This window comes from Acomys minous, assembly GCF_964271855.1.
Source record: "Acomys minous genome assembly, chromosome: 13".
NCBI classification, from domain to species: Eukaryota; Metazoa; Chordata; class Mammalia; order Rodentia; family Muridae; genus Acomys; species Acomys minous.
Window position 1 is genome coordinate 110,143,098 of NC_140495.1, and position 20,147 is coordinate 110,163,244.

At 56.1% G+C, this 20,147-nt stretch overlaps 3 protein-coding genes across 3 annotated transcripts; 2 read left to right on the forward strand and 1 right to left on the reverse strand.

Annotated features, from left to right (window-relative positions):
• The first annotated feature begins 14 nt into the window (after positions 1-14).
• Positions 15-9,115, forward strand: TAPBP (TAP binding protein). Its single transcript, XM_084753743.1, has 7 exons — positions 15-198; positions 344-514; positions 697-957; positions 4,201-4,599; positions 5,030-5,461; positions 5,566-5,642; positions 8,554-9,115. Exons 1-7 carry the CDS (start codon positions 162-164, stop codon positions 8,563-8,565), a joined length of 1,389 nt encoding a protein of 462 aa, XP_084609869.1. The 5' UTR covers positions 15-161; the 3' UTR covers positions 8,566-9,115.
• Positions 9,116-10,327: 1,212 nt separating this feature from the next.
• RGL2 (ral guanine nucleotide dissociation stimulator like 2) lies at positions 10,328-17,905 on the forward strand. The gene is made up of 18 exons (XM_084753734.1): positions 10,328-10,485; positions 10,671-10,867; positions 12,159-12,242; positions 12,447-12,625; positions 12,734-12,784; positions 12,866-13,163; positions 13,424-13,675; positions 13,762-13,865; positions 14,008-14,092; positions 14,172-14,240; positions 14,335-14,409; positions 15,263-15,295; positions 15,542-15,663; positions 15,765-15,860; positions 15,942-16,053; positions 16,137-16,430; positions 17,114-17,228; positions 17,321-17,905. The coding sequence occupies exons 2-18, from the start codon at positions 10,712-10,714 to the stop codon at positions 17,530-17,532; spliced, it is 2,337 nt and encodes a 778-aa protein (XP_084609860.1). The 5' UTR covers positions 10,328-10,485; positions 10,671-10,711; the 3' UTR covers positions 17,533-17,905.
• A 670-nt stretch (positions 17,906-18,575) lies between these two features.
• PFDN6 (prefoldin subunit 6) lies at positions 18,576-19,977 on the reverse strand. The gene is made up of 4 exons (XM_084753784.1): positions 19,656-19,977; positions 19,416-19,486; positions 19,208-19,332; positions 18,576-18,768 (listed from the first exon to the last, which is right to left on the reverse strand). Exons 1-4 carry the CDS (start codon positions 19,717-19,719, stop codon positions 18,645-18,647), a joined length of 384 nt encoding a protein of 127 aa, XP_084609910.1. The 5' UTR covers positions 19,720-19,977; the 3' UTR covers positions 18,576-18,644.
• Between the last annotated feature and the right edge of the window lie 170 nt (positions 19,978-20,147).

Here is a 20,147-nt window from a genome sequence, read left to right on the forward strand (position 1 = left end):
AGCAGGGTTTTGGATCTCTGCGGGCTGCGTTCCTCCAACGTGCAGTCAAGCTCTCACCTGACCAGATCGGGGAGTTTCCGGTCCCTCAATACTCACCACGGCCGTTAGGGGAAAATGAAAGTGAAAGAGGGAAGAGGAGACTTAGGGGAGATCGCAGCGCCATGAAGCCTCTGCCCCTGCTCATCGCTGTGGCTTTGGGTGAGCGGACCCCATTTCTTCTTGTTTAGGAAAGGGCACGGGCACACGGGGAAGGAGAGGGAGGTGGTCCCATCGAGTGCCCGGAAGGGCGGGCAGGTCGCTGGACACCCTGGCCGCCCGGGTCACTGAAGCCCCTCTCCCCCAGGCCTGGCGACAGTCGTCTCTGCTGGACCAGCAGCGATTGAGTGCTGGTTCGTGGAGGATGCAGGTGGGGGTGGTCTGACCAAGAAACCGGCCACATTGCTACTGCGCCAGGGACCCAAGGGACCGCCGCCCCGGCCAGATCTTGACCCTAAGCTATACCTCAAGCTTGATGGTGAGTCTTTGGGACTCGCCCGCCTCTATTACCTCCTGTTTAGCTCACATAGGGACCCTGGGCCTCAGTTTCCCCTTTTGTAAGGTCTGGATGCTCCCTAAGTCTTTAACTGCTTTGTTAGTCTGTGTATAGTCAGCACGTTTCTAGCCGGGCCTACAGTTGCACCCTTTTCGGTCCCGCAGACCCGGCAGGAATGCTCCTGGCTGCCTTCAGGCGGTACCCCGCAGGCGGCCCCGCACCACACTGTGAGTTGACCCGTTTCATCCCGTTCCCTGCCTCGGCGAACTGGGCTAGAGGTCTGATCCCACAGCAGAGCTGCCCGCGGGCCCTGGACGGGGACTGGCTGCTGGTCAGCGTGTCCAGAACCGTCTTCAGCCTTTCCAGCCTGCTACGACTACAGCCGGAACCACAGCAGGAGCCTGTCTTTATCACCATGGCAACAGGTACCACGAATAGGAGCGGGAGACGGATGGTTAGTTTTTAAGGGTCTAGATGGGCCAGCCCGGAGGCTCACTGAGTAGGTTTAAATGAGTCATCCTCCAATTCGGAGTATGTATATATATATATATATTGTTAAGCGAGGCAGCTGGTTAGAATTCATCTTTATCTTTGTAGGCCAAGAGTAAAATTGAAACCAACTGTGGTTTGGGGCGGGGTTTTGTAGAAGGGCTGAGAAGGAGGTCATGGCGTTGGCTTCCAGATAACAGAGTTTGAGAAACTTGTAAGGTGACTTATGAGACCCGAATTTTTTCTACACTTCTTCCAGGTTTCAAAAATCACATTTTGGGGCTGGGCGTGGTGCCGCACGCCTTTAATCCCAGCACTCGGGAGGCAGAGGCAGGTGGATCGCTGTGAGTTCGAGGCCAGCCTGGTCTACAAAGCGAGTCCAGGACAGTCAGGGCTACACAGAGAAACCCTGTCTCGGGAAAAAAAAAACCACACTTTGAGTTTCGCCTAGACCCACTCTAGCCTAGCGACAACCAGCTAAGCAAGGAACCTCTTCCAAAGGCTCCGGTCTGTCGTCCGATAATAAGCGACCTCTAGCGGGCAGAGGGAACACAGCCAGGATGGTTGACTCTCCAGCAAGGGCCACTTACTGACTAGGGCAGTGGGGCTTGAGTTTCAGGGGTCCAGCTTTGCTGTGCTGGATGAATGGGGGTGGGCGTGGGGGGTGGGCGGAGGGAGAGGACACAACTCCACGGGCAGATAGGCAGAAATGGGGTAGATCTGACCGGAATGTTTGCCAGTGTTTGCTCTGCTCTCTGGATGCTAGCTAACAGGCAGAATCCTTGGCTTTCCCCAATTCTGGTGTCTTTATGCAAATACCCCCACCAAAATCCTGCATCCTTCTCCACCATCACTTGAAGTCTCCCGAGGAGGACAGTCTGAAAGCCTCAGCTCTGCTGGCAACCTCCATTCTTAGCTCCACCCTATGCAGGCTCCTTCCCCGTGAGATGCTGGTGGTGGCCACGGCCTTTGCCGCATGGATCTATTTTTTTCCAACTGTAAAAAGCAGGAACTGTTTTCCCAGCTGCTTTCCCTTTGTGACAGTGAAGCAAGGCACTGTGTTAATGTTCTCACTGACCCAATCTTATCAGCACCGAGAAGTGTTCGGGCCCGGTGGTTCCCAGATCAAGCAGAGATAACTCCAGAGCGTCGGCTAGGAGTGTGGCATGTGCCTGCAGTCCTAGCGTTTGGAAAGGCCAGGCAGGCCTGTCAGGCGTTTGAGGTTATCCTGGGCTGCAGAGGCTAGCCTGTGCAACACAGCAAAACACTGAAAGCTCGGGCCTTTTCCAGGACATCTTAACCGCAGTGCAGTGACGCGGGGTTAGATGCAGCGCAGCGGGCTTCTCAGGCCTGTCACAGACAATTCTGTTTGGGATCCTCTGGCACTGGGTTACAGGTGGTGGGAGCCATGGGACATGGGTGTTGGGAGCTGAACTTGGATCCTCAGAAGTGCAGTGTGTTTTTTTTTAAATTTATTTAATTTTAATTTATGTGCATTGGTGTGAGGGTGTCAGATATTGGAGGTACAGACAGTTGTGAGCTGCCATGTGGGTGCTGGGAATTGAACCCAGGTCCTTTGGAAGAGCAGGTGGTGCTCTTAACCACTGAGCCATCTCTCCAGCCTCAGTATGTGGTTTTAAGTTAAGCCGCCCCCTAGACCCTCGTATGAGCTCCTAATGTGTGCTCAGGAGGACTGCTTCTCACAGACTGCTAGGGCAAAACCATGCTGCTGTGTCCTAGCTTCCTCACCAAATCGCCTCCAAGTCACTTTTGTTTCATTAGAAAAGTGGGGGCTGCCGGGCGTGGTGTTGTACGCCTTAAATCCCAGCACTTGGCAGGCAGAGGTAGGTGGATTGCTGTGAGTTCCAGTCTACAGAGTGAGTGAGTCTAAGACAGCCAGGACTACAGAGAAACCCTGTCTCAAAAAACAAAAAACACAAACCAAGAAAGAGAATCAATCGAGTTCCAGACCTGCTCAGCCAGCATAGTGAGTTTCAAGGTAGCCTGGGCCAGGGTTAGTCTTGTCTCAAAAAAAAAAAGTGTGTGTGTGTGTGCGTGCGTGCGTGCATGTGTGTGTGTGTGTGTGCGTGTGTGTGTGTGTGCGCGCGCGTGTGCGTGTGTGTGTGCGTGTGTGTGCGTGTGTGTGTGCGTGTGCGCGTGCGCGTGTGCGTGTGTGTAGGTAGAGAGGTGGCCCAGCAGTTAAAAGCATTGCCTACATTGTAACTCTAATTGCAGGTGATCCAGATCCCTCTTCTGGCCGCCTTGGGCACTGCACACACATGGTGTGTTGATGAATGTTAATATTCAGTCATATTTAGTGAAAACTTTATTTATTCTTTAATCAAAAATTCCCCAAATAACCACACATAGAGACTATGATTCACTCAAAACTAAGCACCGAGGTGAACATAGTAACTAACCTACCACCCACTGGCCACTTCCTCCTGTCCGGGGTGCCAGGTAGTTGGCTCCTTACGGTCCATCGTCCTCCTCGCCTGCACCTTCTCCTCACGTCCCCCAGCCTCAGCCCTGCAACCTCAGAACTCCACCCCTTCTCTTCTGTCAAATCTCAAGCTTCAGCGTTTTGTTTTGTTTTGTTTTGTTTGTAATTAACCAATCAAGCTTAAATTAGGTGGAGCAAGGTTTACACAAGGACAGGTGTAGGACCAGATCTTGGGGGCCAGAAATAGCATTAAAATACACAGCACCAGACCAACCCCCAACAATGGTGTAGTTACATGCAGGCAAGACACTCACTCAAACACATAAAATTTTAAAAAAGGTTTTCTTAACGTGCCCTTAGATCCCAGTCATCTGTGTTAGTTGGGAACTGTAGCGGGCAGTACGTTCAGCACAGATTTTTCAGGCCTTCAACCCATCCCTGCCACCCCATCCCCCCATCACCTTGATTTACCCTTAGACGCACCGCACATCCTTAGCAACACTGGCTTAGAACCCAATAAAGGAGGGCTTGCAGGCTGGAGGTGCCGCCGGGTGTGGTGGCACACGCCTGTAATCCCAGCACTCGGGAGGCAGAGGCAGGCGGATCTCTGAGTTTAGGACAGCCAAGGCTACACAGAGAAACCCTGTCTGGAAAAACCACAAACCAAAAGGCGTGGTCTCTGGAGGGCGGGCTAAGTGAGCTTGGCCACGCCCACACCCGCTTTCTCTTCTCGCAGTGGTGCTGACCGTGCTCACCCACGACCCTGCCCCTCGGATCCAGCTGGGGAAAGACGCAGTGCTGGACCTGAGGTTCGCCTACGCGCCTCCCGCTCTGGACCATGCTTCCTCTCTGGACGCAGGTCCTCCTCCCTTTGGGCTGGAGTGGCGACGCCAACACCACGGCAAGGGTCACCTGCTGCTGGCTACAACTCCTGGGTTGGCTGGGAAAATGCCACCAGCCCAAGAAAACGCCGTGGCATTTGCTGCCTGGGATGATAATGAGCCTTGGGGCCCGTGGACCGGAAATGGGACCTTCTGGCTGCCAGCGGTGACACCTTCTCAGGAGGGCGTCTACCTGGCTACTGTACACCTGCCTTACCTGCAAGGACAGGTCTCCCTGGAGCTGACTGTGCACAGTGAGTGGGGAATGCCATGCCAGGGGAAGGGATGATCCGAAGAGTGGTGAGCGAAGAGAGATGGGGGTCCTAGGAACCTGAAAGCTTTACTGCGGGGACTCCTGTAAAGAAACAGTGGGGGTCAGCGGGCGGCTGCAGAGATGGCTCAGAGGTTAAGAGCACTGGCTGCTCTTCCAGGGGTCATGAGTTCAATTCCCAGCAACCACATGGTGGCTCACAACCATCTGTAATGTGATCTGACGCCCTCCTCTGGCCTGCAGATGTACATGCAGGCAGAGCACTGTATACATAATAATAAATAGATAAACCTTAAACAAAAAAAAGCAGTGGGGAGACAGAGCACCCACCCTCTAGCATTAGCGAAGTCAGAAGGCACACGGGGGGGGGGGGGATGGATTCCCTTACTTCCCTTTTCCTATTCTTTCCTCAGAGTCTCCCAAAGTGTCGCTAACACCAGCATCCCTTGTGTGGGCGGCCCCAGGAGAGGTGCCCCCAGAACTGGTCTGTCTTGTGTCCCACTTCCACCCTGAGGAAGGCCTGGAGGTGGAATGGGAGCTCAGAGGTGGCCCAGACGGAAGTTACGGAAAGGCTGAGGGGCAGACGTGGCTCTCCACCGTCCGCCACCACTCGGACGGCTCTGTCAGCCAGTCTGCGCACCTGCGGCTGCCCCCAGTCACCGCCAGGCAGCACGGGACACGCTACGCCTGTCGCGTCCACCACCCTAGCCTGCCAGCACAGGGGCGCAGGGCGGAAGTCACCCTGGAGGTGGCAGGGCTCTCCCGGCCCTCTATCGAGGATGGCATAGGCCTGTTCCTGTCTGCTTTCCTCCTCCTGGGCTTCATCAAGACTCTGGGCTGGATGGGTAAGTGTGAGCCCTAATCACAAAGGACATGGCGGCCTACCCTCTGAAGTCCCGGCCCCTTCCTTCCTCCACGCCTCACCTCCTCCATCTTCCCTCCTCCATAGCTGCCTCCCTCACCGCTCCTAAAGACTCAAAGGAGAAGGTAACAGCGGCTGGCCTGCGCATCCCCGAAGACTCAAAGGTAACGGTGCCGCCTGTTACCCGGGCAGGCAGCCCGGGAGCGGGGTTCACTTAGGCCTAGTCTGAACCCTTCCTCATCCCCAGACGTTCCCAGCTGGCTCTGTTTCCCTGGGAGTAGTGATTTTTTAAAAATGACACATGCAGTTCTACCTGCTAGAGATGTAAGTCACACATATAACTAAGCTGGCCACGCCTTTAATTCCAGCTCTCAGGAGACAGAGGCAGGCGGAGCACTTGTGAGTTGTTGGAGGCTAGCCTGCTCTACAAAGCGAGCCCAGGATATACAGAGAAACCCTGTCTAACCCCACCTCTCCACAAAGAAAGGAAAAAACAAAAGAGAGAATTAGTGGCTACATTTGAGAAAAAAAAAAAAAAAAGGCAGGTGTTGTGGCCGGAGCCTGCAGTCACCCACTTGAGAGGCCAGCGCAGAACCTGCGGCTTTAGGGTTTTAGGCGACATAGACACCTTGGCGTGTGGGGAAGAGGAGTAAACGAAGCAGGCAAAATAATGCAATCATACATTTTATTAGTTTTTGTTGAGGTAAGTCTTACATAGCTTAGGCTGCCCTCACACTTGCTGTTGCTGTGCATTTGAGGGTGACCTACACCCCCACACTTGTTTATTTCGAGACAGGGTTTCTCTGTGCAGCCTTGGCTGTCCTGGACTTGCTTTGTAGACCAGACTGGCCTTGAACTCACAGCTCTGCCTGCTGGTCTCCCAAGGCCTGGGATTAAAGGTGTGTACTACCACACCCAACTTGTTTATTTGGTTTTTTGAGACAAGGCTCCTCTGTGTAGCCTTGGCTGCCCCAGACTCACTTTGTAGACCAGGCTGGCCTTGAAATTACAGAGATCCACTTGCCTCTGCCTCTGGAGGGCTGGGATTATAGGCTTTTGCTACCATGCCCAGCTCATGCCCAATTAATTTTTTAAGTGACATAAAATAACTTATTTATATAATATATTTATTTATTTATTTATTTATTTATTTATTTATTTGTTTGTTTGAGATAGGGTCTCTCTGTGTTAGCCTTGGCTGTCCTGGACTAACTTTGTAGACCAGGCTGGCCTCAAACTCACAGCAATCTACCTGCCTCTGCCTGAGTGCTGGGATTAAAGGTATGCGCCACCACGCCCAGCTCATAATGTAATTAAAACATATTTATTTATTTATTCTTATGTATACAGTGCTCTGCCTACGTGTAGGCCTGCAGGCCAGAAGAGGGCATCAGATCAGATGGTTGTGAGCCACCATGCGATTGCTGGGAATTGAACTCAGGACCTCTGGAAGAGCAGTCAGTGCTCTTAACCTCTGAGCCATCTCTCCAGCCCCATAACTGCTTTCTTTAGAACAAGAAAATTTACAAATGATAAAATATTGCTTCTTTTGTCAAAAACTTCTTCAAGCAAGGTGGTTAACCTAATTAATTAAAGATGATCTTAAGCTTTTTTTCTTAATATTTATTTATTTTATGTATATAAGTACACTGTCTTCATGCACATCAGGAGAGGGCACCTGATCATATTCTAGATGGTTGTGAGCCACCATGTGGTTGCTGGTAATTGGAACTCAGGACCTTTGGAAGAGCAGACAGTGCCCTTAACCTCTAAGCCATCTCTCCAGCCCCTGATCTTTTTTGTTTGTTTGTTTGTTTTTTGTTTTTCGAGACGGTTTCTCTATGTTATCTTGGCCATCCTGGATTAGCTTTGTATACCAGGCTGGTCTCGAATTCATAGCGATCTGCCTGTCTCTGCCTCCCGAGTGCTGGGATTAGAGGCGTGCGCCACCACTGCCTGGCTCCTTTTTATTTTTATTTATTTTATTTTTTATTTTTTATTTTTATTTTTGGTTTTCCGAGACAGGGTTTCTCTGTGTAGCCTTGGCTGTCCTGGACTCACTTTGTAGTCCAGGCTGGCCTCGAACTCATAGCGATCCGCCTGCCTCTGCCTCCCGAGTGCTGGGATTAAAGGCGTGCGCCACCACGCCTGGCCCTGGCTCCTTTTTAAAGATTTTATGTGTGTAAACGAATGTGGTTGGGTGTCACAGGGCAACTCTTGGGAACCAGTTTTCCACAACCTTGTGGGATCCTGGATCAAACTCAAACTTGCAATTGCCTCTGCCTGCTACGCCGTCTCACCAGCGTCAGTCTTTAACTGCAGAAGACAATCAGAATTTATTACAGCACAGAGTAGGGTACCAACAAAGTATGCGAATAGGCAATGGCCAAAGAGACCATTGTAAAGGAAAATACTCTTATAAAGCTGGGCGTGGTGGCACACACCTTTAATCCCTGGCAGAGGCAGGAGGATCACTGTGAGTTCGAGGCCAGCCTGGTCTACAAAGTGAGTCCAGGACAGCCAAGGCTACACAGAGTAAAGTGCTGGAGAGATGGCTTAGAGGTTAAGAGCACTTTCTTCTCTTCGAAGAGTCCTGAGTTCAATTCCCAGCACCCACATGGTGGCTCACAACCATCTATAATGAGATTTGGTGCCCTCTTCTGGTGTGCAGGTGTACATGCAGGCAGAACATTGTATACATAGTCTTTAAAAAATAAAAAAGCATGAAAGGACAATAGCCTGGAGACCATTGTCCAACCTGTAGTAAGCCCTGGCTCTTAACCTATTTAGAATAGCTAAGCATGTAAACTACGTAGGAAATTTAGAGCTCAGGCACAGCCCAGGGGTGGAGTTCGCTTGGAGTCTCTGCTGGCGGGCGCAGAGGGTCCCTGAGCTGCCTGCTCCACTCTTCTAGAAGACTCAGGAGATAGGACAGGCAGCACTCTGCCTGGTGTGTGGGAAGAGCCAGCCCCACCCTGCTCTCACCTGGTGACCATGAGGATGTTTCTAGACTACCCAGGGGGCACTCACTCCACTCCTAACCCTTCCGTTTTCCTCTTGTTTCTTCTCTCGCAGAAGTCACAGTGAAGCTGCTCAGCTCTGGGGAAGCCAGTCTTGCCCGGCCCAGATGACTCCAGGAGTTCCTCCCTGCAAATGGCGCCCTCACGCCATCTTCTGTTCACTCCACTGAGTGGCTGGGATTGTTGACTTTTTATCTTTTGCAGTTCTCTTCTTGCTTTTAGACAAAGTCTCTCCATGCAGCCTTGGCTGGCCTGGACCTCACCAAGCGGATCAGGCTGGCCACCAAGTCTGAGAGACCCACCTGCCTCCGCCTCCAGAGTGATGGAAGGCACTGGACACTGTGCTTAGGGGATTGTTATTTTTTAAAAGACAAATCTACATTCTTAAGATTCAAAGGCAGTGGTTCTCAAAATTTTAGGTTCCAATACATCTTAAAATGACCAAGAAAGCTGGGCCCGGCACTCTGGAAGGCAGAGGCAGGCAGATCTCTGAGTCTGAAGCCAGCCTGGTCTACTAAGAGAGTTCAGAACATCCATGGCTATACAGATAAACCCTGTGTGGAAAAACCAACAAAACAAACAACAAAAACCCACATAAAACCAAAAATTCAAGAAACCCAATGAGTTTTTGGTATGTGGGCTACAGCTATTGGAATTTAACTAAAAAAATTAAAAAAAAACAAAACATGTATTTGTTTATTAGTTATGCAGTGATCTACATGTGCCGCTGCAGGCCAGAAGAGGGCATCAGGTTACATTATAGATGGTTGTGAGCCACCTTGTGGTTGCTGGTGCTCTTAACCTCTGAGCCATCTCTCCAGCCCCCAACTAAAAATTTAAAATGAATAAAAAGTCAGGCTTAGTGACATACACTTTTGATTCTGGCGCTTGGGAGGCAGAGGCAGGCGGATGGCTGTGAGTTCGAGGCCAGCCTGGTCTACAAAGTGAGTCAAGGACAGCCAGGGCTACACAGAGAGACCCTGTCTCCAAAAACCGGAAGGGGGGGTAAGGGGGGAAAAAGCAACAAAAATAGTTTTAGGGTTGGGGTCACCACAGCTCCTGTCTTAGAGTGCCGTAGCGTTAGGAAGGTCGAGAGCCACTGCCTAGAGAATTACAACGATAAGGGCTAATTGCACCCTAACGCCCGCCTCTCCAGTCCTCCACCCGTGCCTTCCACAGCGTTTCCTTTGTCTGGTCCACCCCGCCGGGTCTAGCCGCGCCAATAAAGCCTTCCAGCGTTCCCGTGTGAGGCCTCCACTCCCCCGCCAAGCACCGCGAGTCTCTCGGTCACGTCGGCGCCTTTACCACAACCCGGTCTGCATACGCGGGGAGACCGCACGGCCACCGCAGGAACGGCTCGCGCTCTGGCGCACCGAGAGACCCGGACGCCGGGAGCGACGGACCAGGGCCGAGTCAGGAGCGCCGGAAACGCTCCGGCCCCGCACTGGCTGGTTTCCGCCCCGCCAATGGGCGGCTCAGAAAACCTGGCGCGGATTCGCTCCGGTGCACTTGTGCTGGCGCGGGCAGGGCGGCCGTGTCCTCGTCGGGCAGCAGTGGCGGGGTCGCGCCCTCACCGCGGTGCCCGCAGCACTGTTTCTTATTAAGGGAAAGAGTTCTGAAAGTCAGCCCTTGCCCTCCCCCGCAGGCTCCCCAGTGTGTCCGTGCGGGGCGACACGGGCTTCGGGCTCCCCGGGTAGGGTGGACGGTGCAGCGGGGCCCCCCGGAGCCTGGGTCCCAGCCCCGGGCGTCCAGCACTGCCCTCGGCGGCGGCCCTGGCGCCTGTCCTCACTTCCTTCCCTTTTTGGCTCCTACTGTCGGGCGGACGCAGGGAGGGGGGAAGCGGAAAGGGCGGGAGGGCCCGGGAGCCCGGAGCGAGGTGCAGGAGAGGGGTCGCCGAAAAGCCGGGGAGGGGACTCGGTTGAGGGCCAGAGACGGACCAGAGCAGAGGCCCGGGACCCGCGCGCCGCCCCTCACCCTTCCCGAGCAGGTCAGAGCCAGAGCGCCGGGTGGCCCTGCCCAGGCCACGCTAGTTACCCCCTGACCCCTAGCACGCACCGAGGGCTCGGGGTTCCCACTCCCGTGCGTCCCCTCCTCCCCCGCCTTCCCGAGGGACTCTTCCTCCCCCCCCCCGGGCCCGCCTGACTCCACCCCACCCCACCCGTCTCTCCCCAGGCGCCCCCATGGCCCGACCCCGCTGATTCCTTCACTCGGCCATGCTCCCGCGGCCCCTGCGGCTGCTTTTGGACACGAACCCCCCCGGGGGAGTCGTGCTGAGCAGCTTCCGGAGTCGAGACCCCGAAGAGGGTGGGGACCCAGGTGGCCGGGCCGTGGGCGGGGGGCAGGAGGAAGAGGATGAGGAAGAAGAAGAGGTGAGACACGGGGCGGTGGGACGCAGGGCATTAAATATTTCTGAGACTCCTCCTTTCGCTGCCTCTGGGTCCCTCGGTCTCTTCCTCCGTGCCTCACTCGCACCCCGCCACACTCTTTCTGGGTATCTGTCCCCTGGCTGCGGCTCCTGGTGTCTGTCCGTCTGACTCGGCAGCCGCCCGCAGGAACCTGCCGAGTTTTGCCTGGAATGCCTGGCTGGCAGGCTGGCTGTGCCCTGCGGGGCTCAGGCCTTCTCAGCCCATACCTGCCCCACACGGCTGCCACCCCGCACTTGTGTCTTGGTCTCTGTCTCCCTCCTCGGGTTTTTGTTTGGCGGGGAGGGGTTTGTTTCCACAGTAACCAGCTCTTCAGCCTCTAGGATTGGGGAGGGAACCCTCAGATTTCGCCGCCCTTTCCCCCACCCCCTGGCGCCGAATAGAGGGCGGCCAGCCAAGCGATTCCGGCACCTGGAGAGGTGATCCCGGGATCCCAGGATAGGTAGAGAGTGGTCATCTTCGTCCTTAGGGACTAATAGTTGTCCCCAGCAGCGGGATTTAGGGCTTCAGGAGGGTCCAGAAGTTAGATCTGGTGCCCATGAGGCCCCAGACTCCTGGGTCCCGATATTCGTAAAGTTAGGGTGACTGGCAAGGCTGGTTTTTCGGGATCGGTCGGGGGAGGGGCTAGGGCCACATGACTCTGAGTCTACAGCTCACCGCCCCCCCCATCATCCCTACTTCCCCTTCTCCTCCTTGTAACTGGGATTGGGGTTGCCACCCTCAGGGGGTTCCCCAGTGCTGAGATTCAGTGGAAGCCGCTGCATTCCGGAGGCCCGGGGAAAGGGAGTCTGGGGAAGGACTCCATCTGGGCTCCTGTGGGTCTGTCAGGGAGGGCGGGGCGTGCGGCGCCGAAGCTTCTCTGCTTCATTCAGCTCTGCCTTTGGCTCTGTGCTCCTTCTGGGGTTCTGCTCTGACTTTGCACCCTGCTTTTCTGCTGTCTTGGGCTCAGCTTTCGGGGGCAAGGGGATTTGGGGGGATATCCAGAAGAAAGGATTCCTGCATTTAGTTGAAACCCCCACCACAGCCTCTTCCACTCTACTGAGCTCTGAGGTGGTTGGGGGGCTGTCTGAGCCCCAGGGCGGGTAGACCTGGGGTCACCAGTACCCTCTACCCCTCGCACTCGCTGGTATTGCCCCCTGCCATCACAGGTGAGGGGTACAGGGGACGAGCAGGGCCGGGGAGAGTGGCTGGGGCCTGGCGGTGCTATGGTCTTCACTTCCTCTTCTTGGCCCTCCAGGCTCCTGTGTCTGTCTGGGATGAGGAGGAGGATGGTGCCACCTTTACTGTCACAAGCCGCCAGTATCGGCCCCTTGATCCCTTGGTGAGATTATGAGTTTGACTTCTCACCTCTCTTATTTGTTTGTTTGTTTGTTTGTTTGGCCAAGCACTGGGCTGGAGGTCCGTCTGTGTTATGTGATTTAAGCCATGCACTTTGTCCTTTCTGGAACTTGGCAAAAACGGGCTAGATCTGGGTTACCGTGGCCATCTGGCAGCAGGAGTGAGGAGACGCCTCCCTACCCTCCAGGCCCCCTTACCTCCTCCGCGGTCCTCGCGACGGCTTCGCGCTGGCACTCTGGAGGCGCTGGTCAGACACCTGTTGGATGCCAGGACATCAGGGGCTGACGTGACCTTCACTCCAGCCTTGCTGGCCACCCACCGGGCCTTCACCTCCACTCCTGCCCTGTTGGGGCTTGTGGCTGACAGGTCAGGGACCAAGGGTTGAGCAGGCTCCTGGACTTCCTCTGAGCGCTCATAGCGCCAGGGGTTAGGGGTTGAAAAGGCGGCCTAGGTAGACCCTCTCCTCATCCGCAGGCTGGAAGCGCTCGAGTCGCATCCTCCTGACGAACTAGAGAGGACCACAGGGTGAGTGGCCCTGCTCAACCTCAGTCCCCTCCGAGGGAGCCGAGGCTGGACCTCTAACCCTTGGCTGGCTCCTTCTCCCAGGGTAGCCATCTCTGTACTTTCCACCTGGCTGGCCTCTCACCCTGAGGATTTTGGCTCTGAGGTCAAGGGTCAACTTGACCGGCTTGAGAGCTTCTTGCTTCGGACAGGGTATGCAGCAAGGGAGGGTGTTGTGGGGGGCAGTGCTGGCCTCATCCGAAACCTTCGGGCCCGGGTGGACCCCCAGGCCCCCCACCTTCCTAAGCCCCTGGCCCTTCCTGGCGATTCCCCTGCCGACCCCACGGATGTCCTGGTGTTCCTCGCTGACCACTTGGCCGAACAGCTGACCCTGCTAGATGCGGTGAGACCTTGAACTTTGACCCCACACCCTCTGACCCCTTACTAACCTCTCCTTGGCTCCGGATCCTTTATTGCTTCCAATCCTCCTGGTCCAGTTCCTCTTCTGTTCGCTGCTCTGACCCTTCTGCTCCCTTCTCCCCTCGGCTGTTTCCCTTGGGCTCTGACCCCGCTGGACCCTGGCCACTTAGAGCCTCAGACCCCCGACACTGGCAACTTGCCTGGCTGGACTGTACATTCTAACCTGTGACCTCTGCCCTGCAGGAGCTGTTCCTCAGCCTGGTCCCCTCTCAGTGTTTGGGAGGCCTATGGGGTCACAGAGACCGGCCAGGACATTCTCACCTCTGCCCGTCTGTCCGAGCTACCGTCACACAGTTCAACAGGGTGGCAGGGGCGGTAGTTAGCTCTGTCCTGGGGGCCACCTCAGTTGGAGAGGGGCTAGGGGAGGTGACCGTGAGGCCACTCCGACCCCCGCAGAGGGCCCGGCTCCTGGAGAAATGGATTCGTGTGGCAGAGGTAAGAGAGACCAGCCCTGCTGGCTGGGGACTGTGACATGGAAGAGGGGCCCTACAGCTTGGTTCTGTGTCTTTGTGTCCTCACAGGAGTGCCGCCTGCTCCGCAACTTCTCCTCAGTCTACGCTGTTGTGTCCGCTTTGCAGTCCAGCCCTATCCACAGGCTCCGGGCTGCCTGGGGGGAGATAGCCAGGTGGGAGGCCCGAAGTGCCTGAGGCCCGGGGTGCAGAGGCTGCTCCAGGCCTGAGGCCCGGGGTGCAGAGGCTGCCTCAGGCCTGAGCTCAGGGTGCAGAGGCTGCCTCTGCCTGAGCTCAGGGTGCCGCCTTCCTCCCTAGGGACAGCCTCAGAGTCTTTTCCAGCCTGTGCCAGATCTTCTCAGAGGAGGATAATTACTCCCAGAGCAGAGAGCTGCTCGTGCAGGTGAGCCTGTCCTGCCTCCCCAGCTCTGCACCTGCTCCCGCCTTCCCCATCACCGTGTTTTATCACCCCCCCCCCCCAGGAAGTGAAGCGTCAGCCCACTGTGGAGCTGCACTCCAAGAAGGCCCCAAGGTCTGGCTCCAGGGGTGGGGTGAGTGCCAGGTGGGGCCGGGAAGGGGCAGCTCACCCCGACAGCTGTGTGGGAAGGTGGGCGAGCAGGCTCACATCCCCACCTCTGTCTGCAGGGCGTGGTTCCATACCTGGGAACCTTCCTGAAGGACCTTGTGATGCTGGACGCAGCCTCCAAGGACGAGTTGGAGGTCAGTGGGGTGTGTGTGTGTGTGTGGTCTGCCCTGGATGGCTTAACAGTCGCACCCCAGCGTCAGGCAGACAGACACCTTCCACGGAGAGGCTACCGGCAGAAAAGCGCAGCCTCGTTACCATGACAACTAGTTCAACCTCTGCACTCAGTGGTCTATCAGTGCATGTCTGACTGTACGCATGTACATCAGCCTGTTTCGGAAGAGAGAAATGATTGCATACCTGTCACGTGCTTAGAACATACTAGAAACATTGGGACCTCTCTCGCATGTTCGAGACCCTGGGCTCCATCCCCAGCACTGCAAACAAAACGAAATGCTGAGGCTTCCAGAAAGTTCCTTGTCCTTCTGTGACCCCGTTTTCCCATCTAGAAGCGCTAGGTGTGCTCTGCCTTAGTGTCGGGTAGAGCTAGGCATGGCCTGTAAGCGCAGCATTGCTCCCAGGAGGTCTCTCTGACTTAGAGGCCAACCTGTTCTACATTGTTGGTTTGTTTGCTTGTTAAGATTCATTTTGGCCGGGCATGGTGGCGCACGCCTTTAATCCCAGCACTCGGGAGGCAGAAGTGGGCAGATCGCTGTGAGTTCGAGGCCAGCCTGGTCTACAAAGAGAGTCCAGGACAGCCAGGACTACACAGAGACACCCTGTCTTGAAAAACAAAAAACAACAACAACAAAAAATTTTTGCCTAGCCCCCCCCCCAAAAAAATATATATATTTTGCCCAGCATAGTGGTACACACCTTTAATCTCAGCATCCAGGATGCAGAGGCAGGTGGCTGTGTTTGGCGAAGAGGTGTCTTCTTTGGTGCCCAGGCAGGATCAACACTTTTGTCCCTCTCTTATTGTCCTTGCAGAATGGCTACATCAATTTTGACAAGCGGAGGAAGGTGAGAGGGCTGTGGGGCTGGATGTGGGACTTCCCTGTCCCTGTCCTTATCCCTGTCCCAGGAAGGGGAGAGGGAGGCACAGCCGGGGCCCTGGGCCTGGGCTCCTGCAGTGTGCGGGCTCCGGGGCCCCGGGCCTGGGCTCCTGCAGTGTGCGGGCTCCGGGGCCCCGGGCCTGGGCTCCTGCAGTGTGCGGGCTCCGGGGCCCCCGGCCTGGGCTCCTGCAGTAAGCTCAGGGCTCCTCCCTAGGAGTTTGCTGTTCTTTCGGAGCTGCTGCGCCTCCAGAATGAGTGCCGTGGCTATGACCTCCGACCTGACCCCGATATCCTGCAGTGGCTGCAGGGCCTCCAGCCCTTAACAGAAGCTCAGAGGTGACTGAGTGTGTGTGTGTGTGTGTGTGTGTGTGTGTGTGTGTGTGTGTGTGTGTGTGTTGTGGCATGTCCTGACTGCTGCTCGTGGCTATCCTGTCCAGTCACCGTGTGTCCTCTGAGGTGGAACCGCCTGGCATCAATGACTCCCCCGCTCCAAGAATGCTTCGGCCAACACTAGTCATCTCACAGTGGACAGAGTGAGACCATTATGGGCTGGCTGGGAGCTGGTTTCATGGGGACTTGTGGCTGCCCCTGTCACTAATGTCCTGCCCCTGCAGAGTTCTGGGCTCTGTTGGCGGCCCCACTCCTCTAGTGGCCTGGGATCGGCCCAGCACGGGGGCGGATGAAGCGCCCGGAACCCCTGCTCCTCTGCTGGCGCGGCTCGCCCAGGTGGGTCTGCTGCGGCCTCTGAGCACACGACGGCGGTTCTCTTTTGCCTGCCTCCCTCCGTGACCTCACCTGTTTGCCCCCAGCACGTGAAGTGGCCGTCCGTCTCATCTCTGGACTCCGCCCTGGAGAGCAGCCCTGCCCTGCACAGTCCCGCAGACCCTGGCCACCTCTCTCCCCCAGCGTCCTCTCCTCGGGCTTCTCGGGGTCACCGCCGCTCCGCCTCCTGTGGCTCTCCATTGAGTGGGGGCACAGGAGAGGGGGCCTCTAGGAGTGCTGGATATGGGGGAGGGGCATCCGGGCCAGGGTCCTCTGATTGCAGAATTATCCGAGTCCAGATGGAGCTGGGGGAGGACGGCAGCGTCTACAAGAGCATCTTGGTGAGGGAGCCTGGGGCGGGCAGGGTGGGGAGGACCTTACCTCACTGGGCAGCCAGAGGACTCCACGTAGCTCCTGTGGGACTGGGAGCAGTTGTTTGCTGGTGACGGTAACTGCATTAGCAGGCCACACCTGGGGCTGCAGGAGCTGCATTTCCCTCAGGGATGGAGCCTGGCTGCACTGGCACCACGTGCGCTGCTTGGGGAGATGGAGGCCGCTATGTTGGGTTTCTTTTTTATTTTAAAGCACCCGACACAGGCTGCAGAGATGGCTCAGTGGTTAAGAGCACCGTCTGCTCTTCCACAGGTTTTGAGTTCAATTCCCAGTGACTACATGGTGGCTCGTAGCCATCTATAATGAGGTCTGGCGCTCTCTTCTGGTGTGCAGGCACACATGTATATGTAATAAATAGATAAATCTTAGGGGACAAAAAAGAGCACCCGACACAAGTGACCTTTTTTGACTGGGTTAGGAGGGGAAACAGGCCATGAAGTCTTATTGTTTTTGTTTTTGTACCCCCAGAGACAGGGTTTCTCTGTGTAGCCTTGGCTGTCCTGGACTCACTCTGTAGACCAGGCTGGCCTCAAACTCACAGAGATCCGCTTGCCTCTGCCTCCCGAGTGCTAGGACTAAAGGTGTGCACCACCACTGTCTGGCTGATTGATCTTTTGGTTTCCTCTGCAAGGTGACAAGCCAGGACAAGGCTCCAGGTGTCATCAGCCGTGTTCTCAAGAAAAACAATCGTGATTCTGCTGTGGTGTCCGAGTTTGAGCTGGTGCAGCTGCTACCTGGGGAGCGCGGTGAGCGGCTGGCGGGGAAGGCAGACTGAAGGGGGTGCCCTCAGCTGGCCTGTGGGAGGAGGGGACGGATGCTGACCCCTCTGAACCCACAGAGCTCGTCATCCCGCACTCGGCTAATGTCTTCTATGCCATGGACGGTGCATCCCACGATTTCCTCTTGCGGCAGCGGAGAAGGCCTTCTGCCGCCACCCCAGGGTCCCACAGCGGCCCCTCTGCCTCAGGAACTCCCCCAAGTGAGGGAGGAGGGGGCTCCTTCCCCAGGATCAAGGCCACTGGGAGGAAGATTGCACGGGCACTGTTCTGAGGAGGAAGGAAGTCCTGTTGGTTTACAGAAGTCAGCACTCCCACCAGGTGTGAGCAGCCACCAATGGTGGCCCCCACCCTGGGACAGCGAAGTCACATGTTTACCAAAGCACTGCGGAAGCCAGCCCCGTGGGACTGGGGATCATATCACCAAGTTGGATGCCTGCTTATCGCTCCCCGTCAGGGAACGTGGCGCAGTGTTCGTGCTGGAAAGAGTGCCAGCTCCTGCCACATACTAGCCTGTGAAGGGCCACGCAAAGGCCTAGAGGCTGCGCCCAGGGCAGTGACAAGGTGTTTTGTGGGAATTTCTTGTCCACTCTGGGGGCTCTTGTCACTGTGACAACACTAAGATAATAAACCAAAACACTACCTGACTTGCTACCATCTTTCAGTGCACGGGACTGGACCCTGGGACTGGGGAGTGGGCTGAAAGCAGGAGGCACAGAACAAGGGGCAGGCCGCTACTCCCTCCAGGGAGCCGGGGTGGCGAGGGCCTGGGTGTCCCTTGTGCCCGAGAGCAAGATGCTGGTAAAAGGTGACCTGGTGACCTTCATGCCTGGCTGCTTTATAGACTTGCTTCTCCTGCCAAGGACCCTAAGAAGCAGGGGTCCTGAATTACAGGTCACTATGGACTTCCCTGAAGGCAGATTTCTAAGAAATAATTTAGGACAAAGAACAACTTTGTTGGCGTTTTGGGAGGATGTTCAGATTAGTTAAAAGTCATATTCAAACCAATCCTAAGAAGACAGGTGAAAAGCTAGGATTGGCAAGTGACCACGTCACCCCCTGGGGCTCTCAGGCAAGAGTGGAGTTCCACAGTGACAACATGCTCACTGCATGCAGCTAAAGGGTTGTACGTCAGGCAAGAAATAGCTTGAGACGTTTCAGACAAGTTTCAAGATGGAAGGCACACAGCAAGGCCCAGCAACAGGAAAACAAAAGAGCGGAATACTGCCACAGGGATTCAAGTTACAAGAATGCGGTGGGTCTCAGGTGCCAAGCACGAGGAAGGGGCCGAGGGAGAAAGACTTGAGTGGACAGGGCTGGTTTCACTCATGTTTTATTGGCTCAGGGTTAGCCTCATCCCTCCCTCCCCAACCCCCTTCCACGAGGTCAGGCCTTCCCAGGAGCCTTTGCTGCCTGGGCCCTCTGGAACTCCTGCTGCAGCTGAGCAAGGGTTTCCCTCTGTTGCTCTGACTGCCGCTCTAGGTCCCGAAGCTGCGACTCGTAGCGCTTGCTGAGGAGGGAAGAGAGAGAGAAGCTGAAAGGAGGAATCGGTGGGGGGCTCACTGTTGCGGGGCAAAGGGAGACAGGTGGAAGTTCTCAGGTCTGTGGGACAGAAGTGGGGAGGGCACTAAGGGAAGGAAATGGCTGGCGGGGTGGTTCAGTGGGCAGGGCTGCAGCCCTCCAAGCCTGACAGCCGCAGAACCACATGGTAGGGAGGAGAACAGAGTCCCGCAGGTTGTCCTCAGACTCTTAACGTGCGTGCTGTGGCACATGTGAGGCGCAGCGGGGCACGCACGCCTTTAACCCCATCCCTTGGGAGGCAGAGGCGGGCGCATCTATGACCGAGGCCAGCCTGGTCTACAGAGCAGCCAGGACTTTACGGAGAGAGCCTGCCTCTGGGAAAAGGAAAGGCGGGCTGGGCAGCACGGGCTCGACACTGCTGCACTTACATCTCCGCTGTGATATAGTCGAGCCTTTTCCCCACGGTGGCGCGAGCCTCCCCCAGCTCCTGCTTGACAAGCACCGGTCCCAGAAGCTTAAAGACCACGTTGGAGCCATCCAGCAAGGCCAGCTCCTGACGAGGGGACGGGGCAGAGCGTGAGACACCCGTGCCCGGCGAAGTCCCTCCCCGCCCGCCCCGCAGCGTCGCGTCCTCACCTCCTTCACGATATTATTTTCTGTTAGCTGTGCCTCAAGCTTCTGCCTTCCTGACATGCATTTACTCAAGTCTGGGGTGGTGAGAGGAAACACGTGGTTAAAGACATCAAGTGGGCCAAAGAACCGCACGATCCTGGAGAGGCTGCTGGCGAGGGAGGCGGCGAGGGCACCGAGGCGAGGCGCAGCCGGCTGCGCGCGAGGCGCCCGATGGGGCACGGCCGCGCCACTCCGCGCTCTTACCCTTCTGCAGCTGCTGGTATTTCTCCACTTCTCCCTGCAGTTTCTTTTGGATCAGCTCAGCCATGCTGAAGGTAAAAAGCCTAACTGGGCGGGGAAGGGGGGGGTCGCAGAGCCTCAAGCTCTGGAAGGACCCCGCGGAGGGACAGCACTCCCTATGGCAGCTCTCCGAGGCACCGCAGCCTTTCCTCGTCCAGAAGAGCCACTCGCCAGGAAATGGAGAGCGAAAGAAGACCACCCAGGGGAGTCCTGCAAGCCAAACACTACCCCACTTCACGCTCGGCTCTCTGTGTCCATAAACCCGGAAGTAAACAAGGCATGCCGGGAAGAAGACGGCGCCGGAAGCTGCTTTCTGACACATGCCGGGACTTGTAGTTTTGACCAGTGTGAGAGTCTACCGAAAAGACAGAGACGTTGATCTGGAAAATAAAACCCATCGTTACCAAGGTTTGGTGCCCGGGATTTGCCGTTTAGTCATCATTTGTCCAGAAGCTG

Coding starts and splice junctions, on each gene's coding strand:
- TAPBP (XM_084753743.1), top strand. CDS start 162: ATGAAGCCTCTGCCCCTGCTCATCGCTGTGGCTTTGG. Junction 199..343: donor GCTCATCGCTGTGGCTTTGG/GTGAGCGGACCC, acceptor CCTCTCCCCCAG/GCCTGGCGACAGTCGTCTCT. Junction 5,462..5,565: donor CAAGACTCTGGGCTGGATGG/GTAAGTGTGAGC, acceptor CCTCCTCCATAG/CTGCCTCCCTCACCGCTCCT.
- RGL2 (XM_084753734.1), top strand. CDS start 10,712: ATGCTCCCGCGGCCCCTGCGGCTGCTTTTGGACACGAACCCCCCCGGG. Junction 12,626..12,733: donor TTGGGGCTTGTGGCTGACAG/GTCAGGGACCAA, acceptor CCTCATCCGCAG/GCTGGAAGCGCTCGAGTCGC. Junction 13,866..14,007: donor GCCTGGGGGGAGATAGCCAG/GTGGGAGGCCCG, acceptor CTTCCTCCCTAG/GGACAGCCTCAGAGTCTTTT.
- PFDN6 (XM_084753784.1), bottom strand. CDS start 19,719: ATGGCTGAGCTGATCCAAAAGAAACTGCAGGGAGAAGTGGAGAAATAC. Junction 19,487..19,655: donor ATACCAGCAGCTGCAGAAGG/GTAAGAGCGCGG, acceptor TCACCACCCCAG/ACTTGAGTAAATGCATGTCA. Junction 18,769..19,207: donor GACTATATCACAGCGGAGAT/GTAAGTGCAGCA, acceptor TTCCCTCCTCAG/CAAGCGCTACGAGTCGCAGC.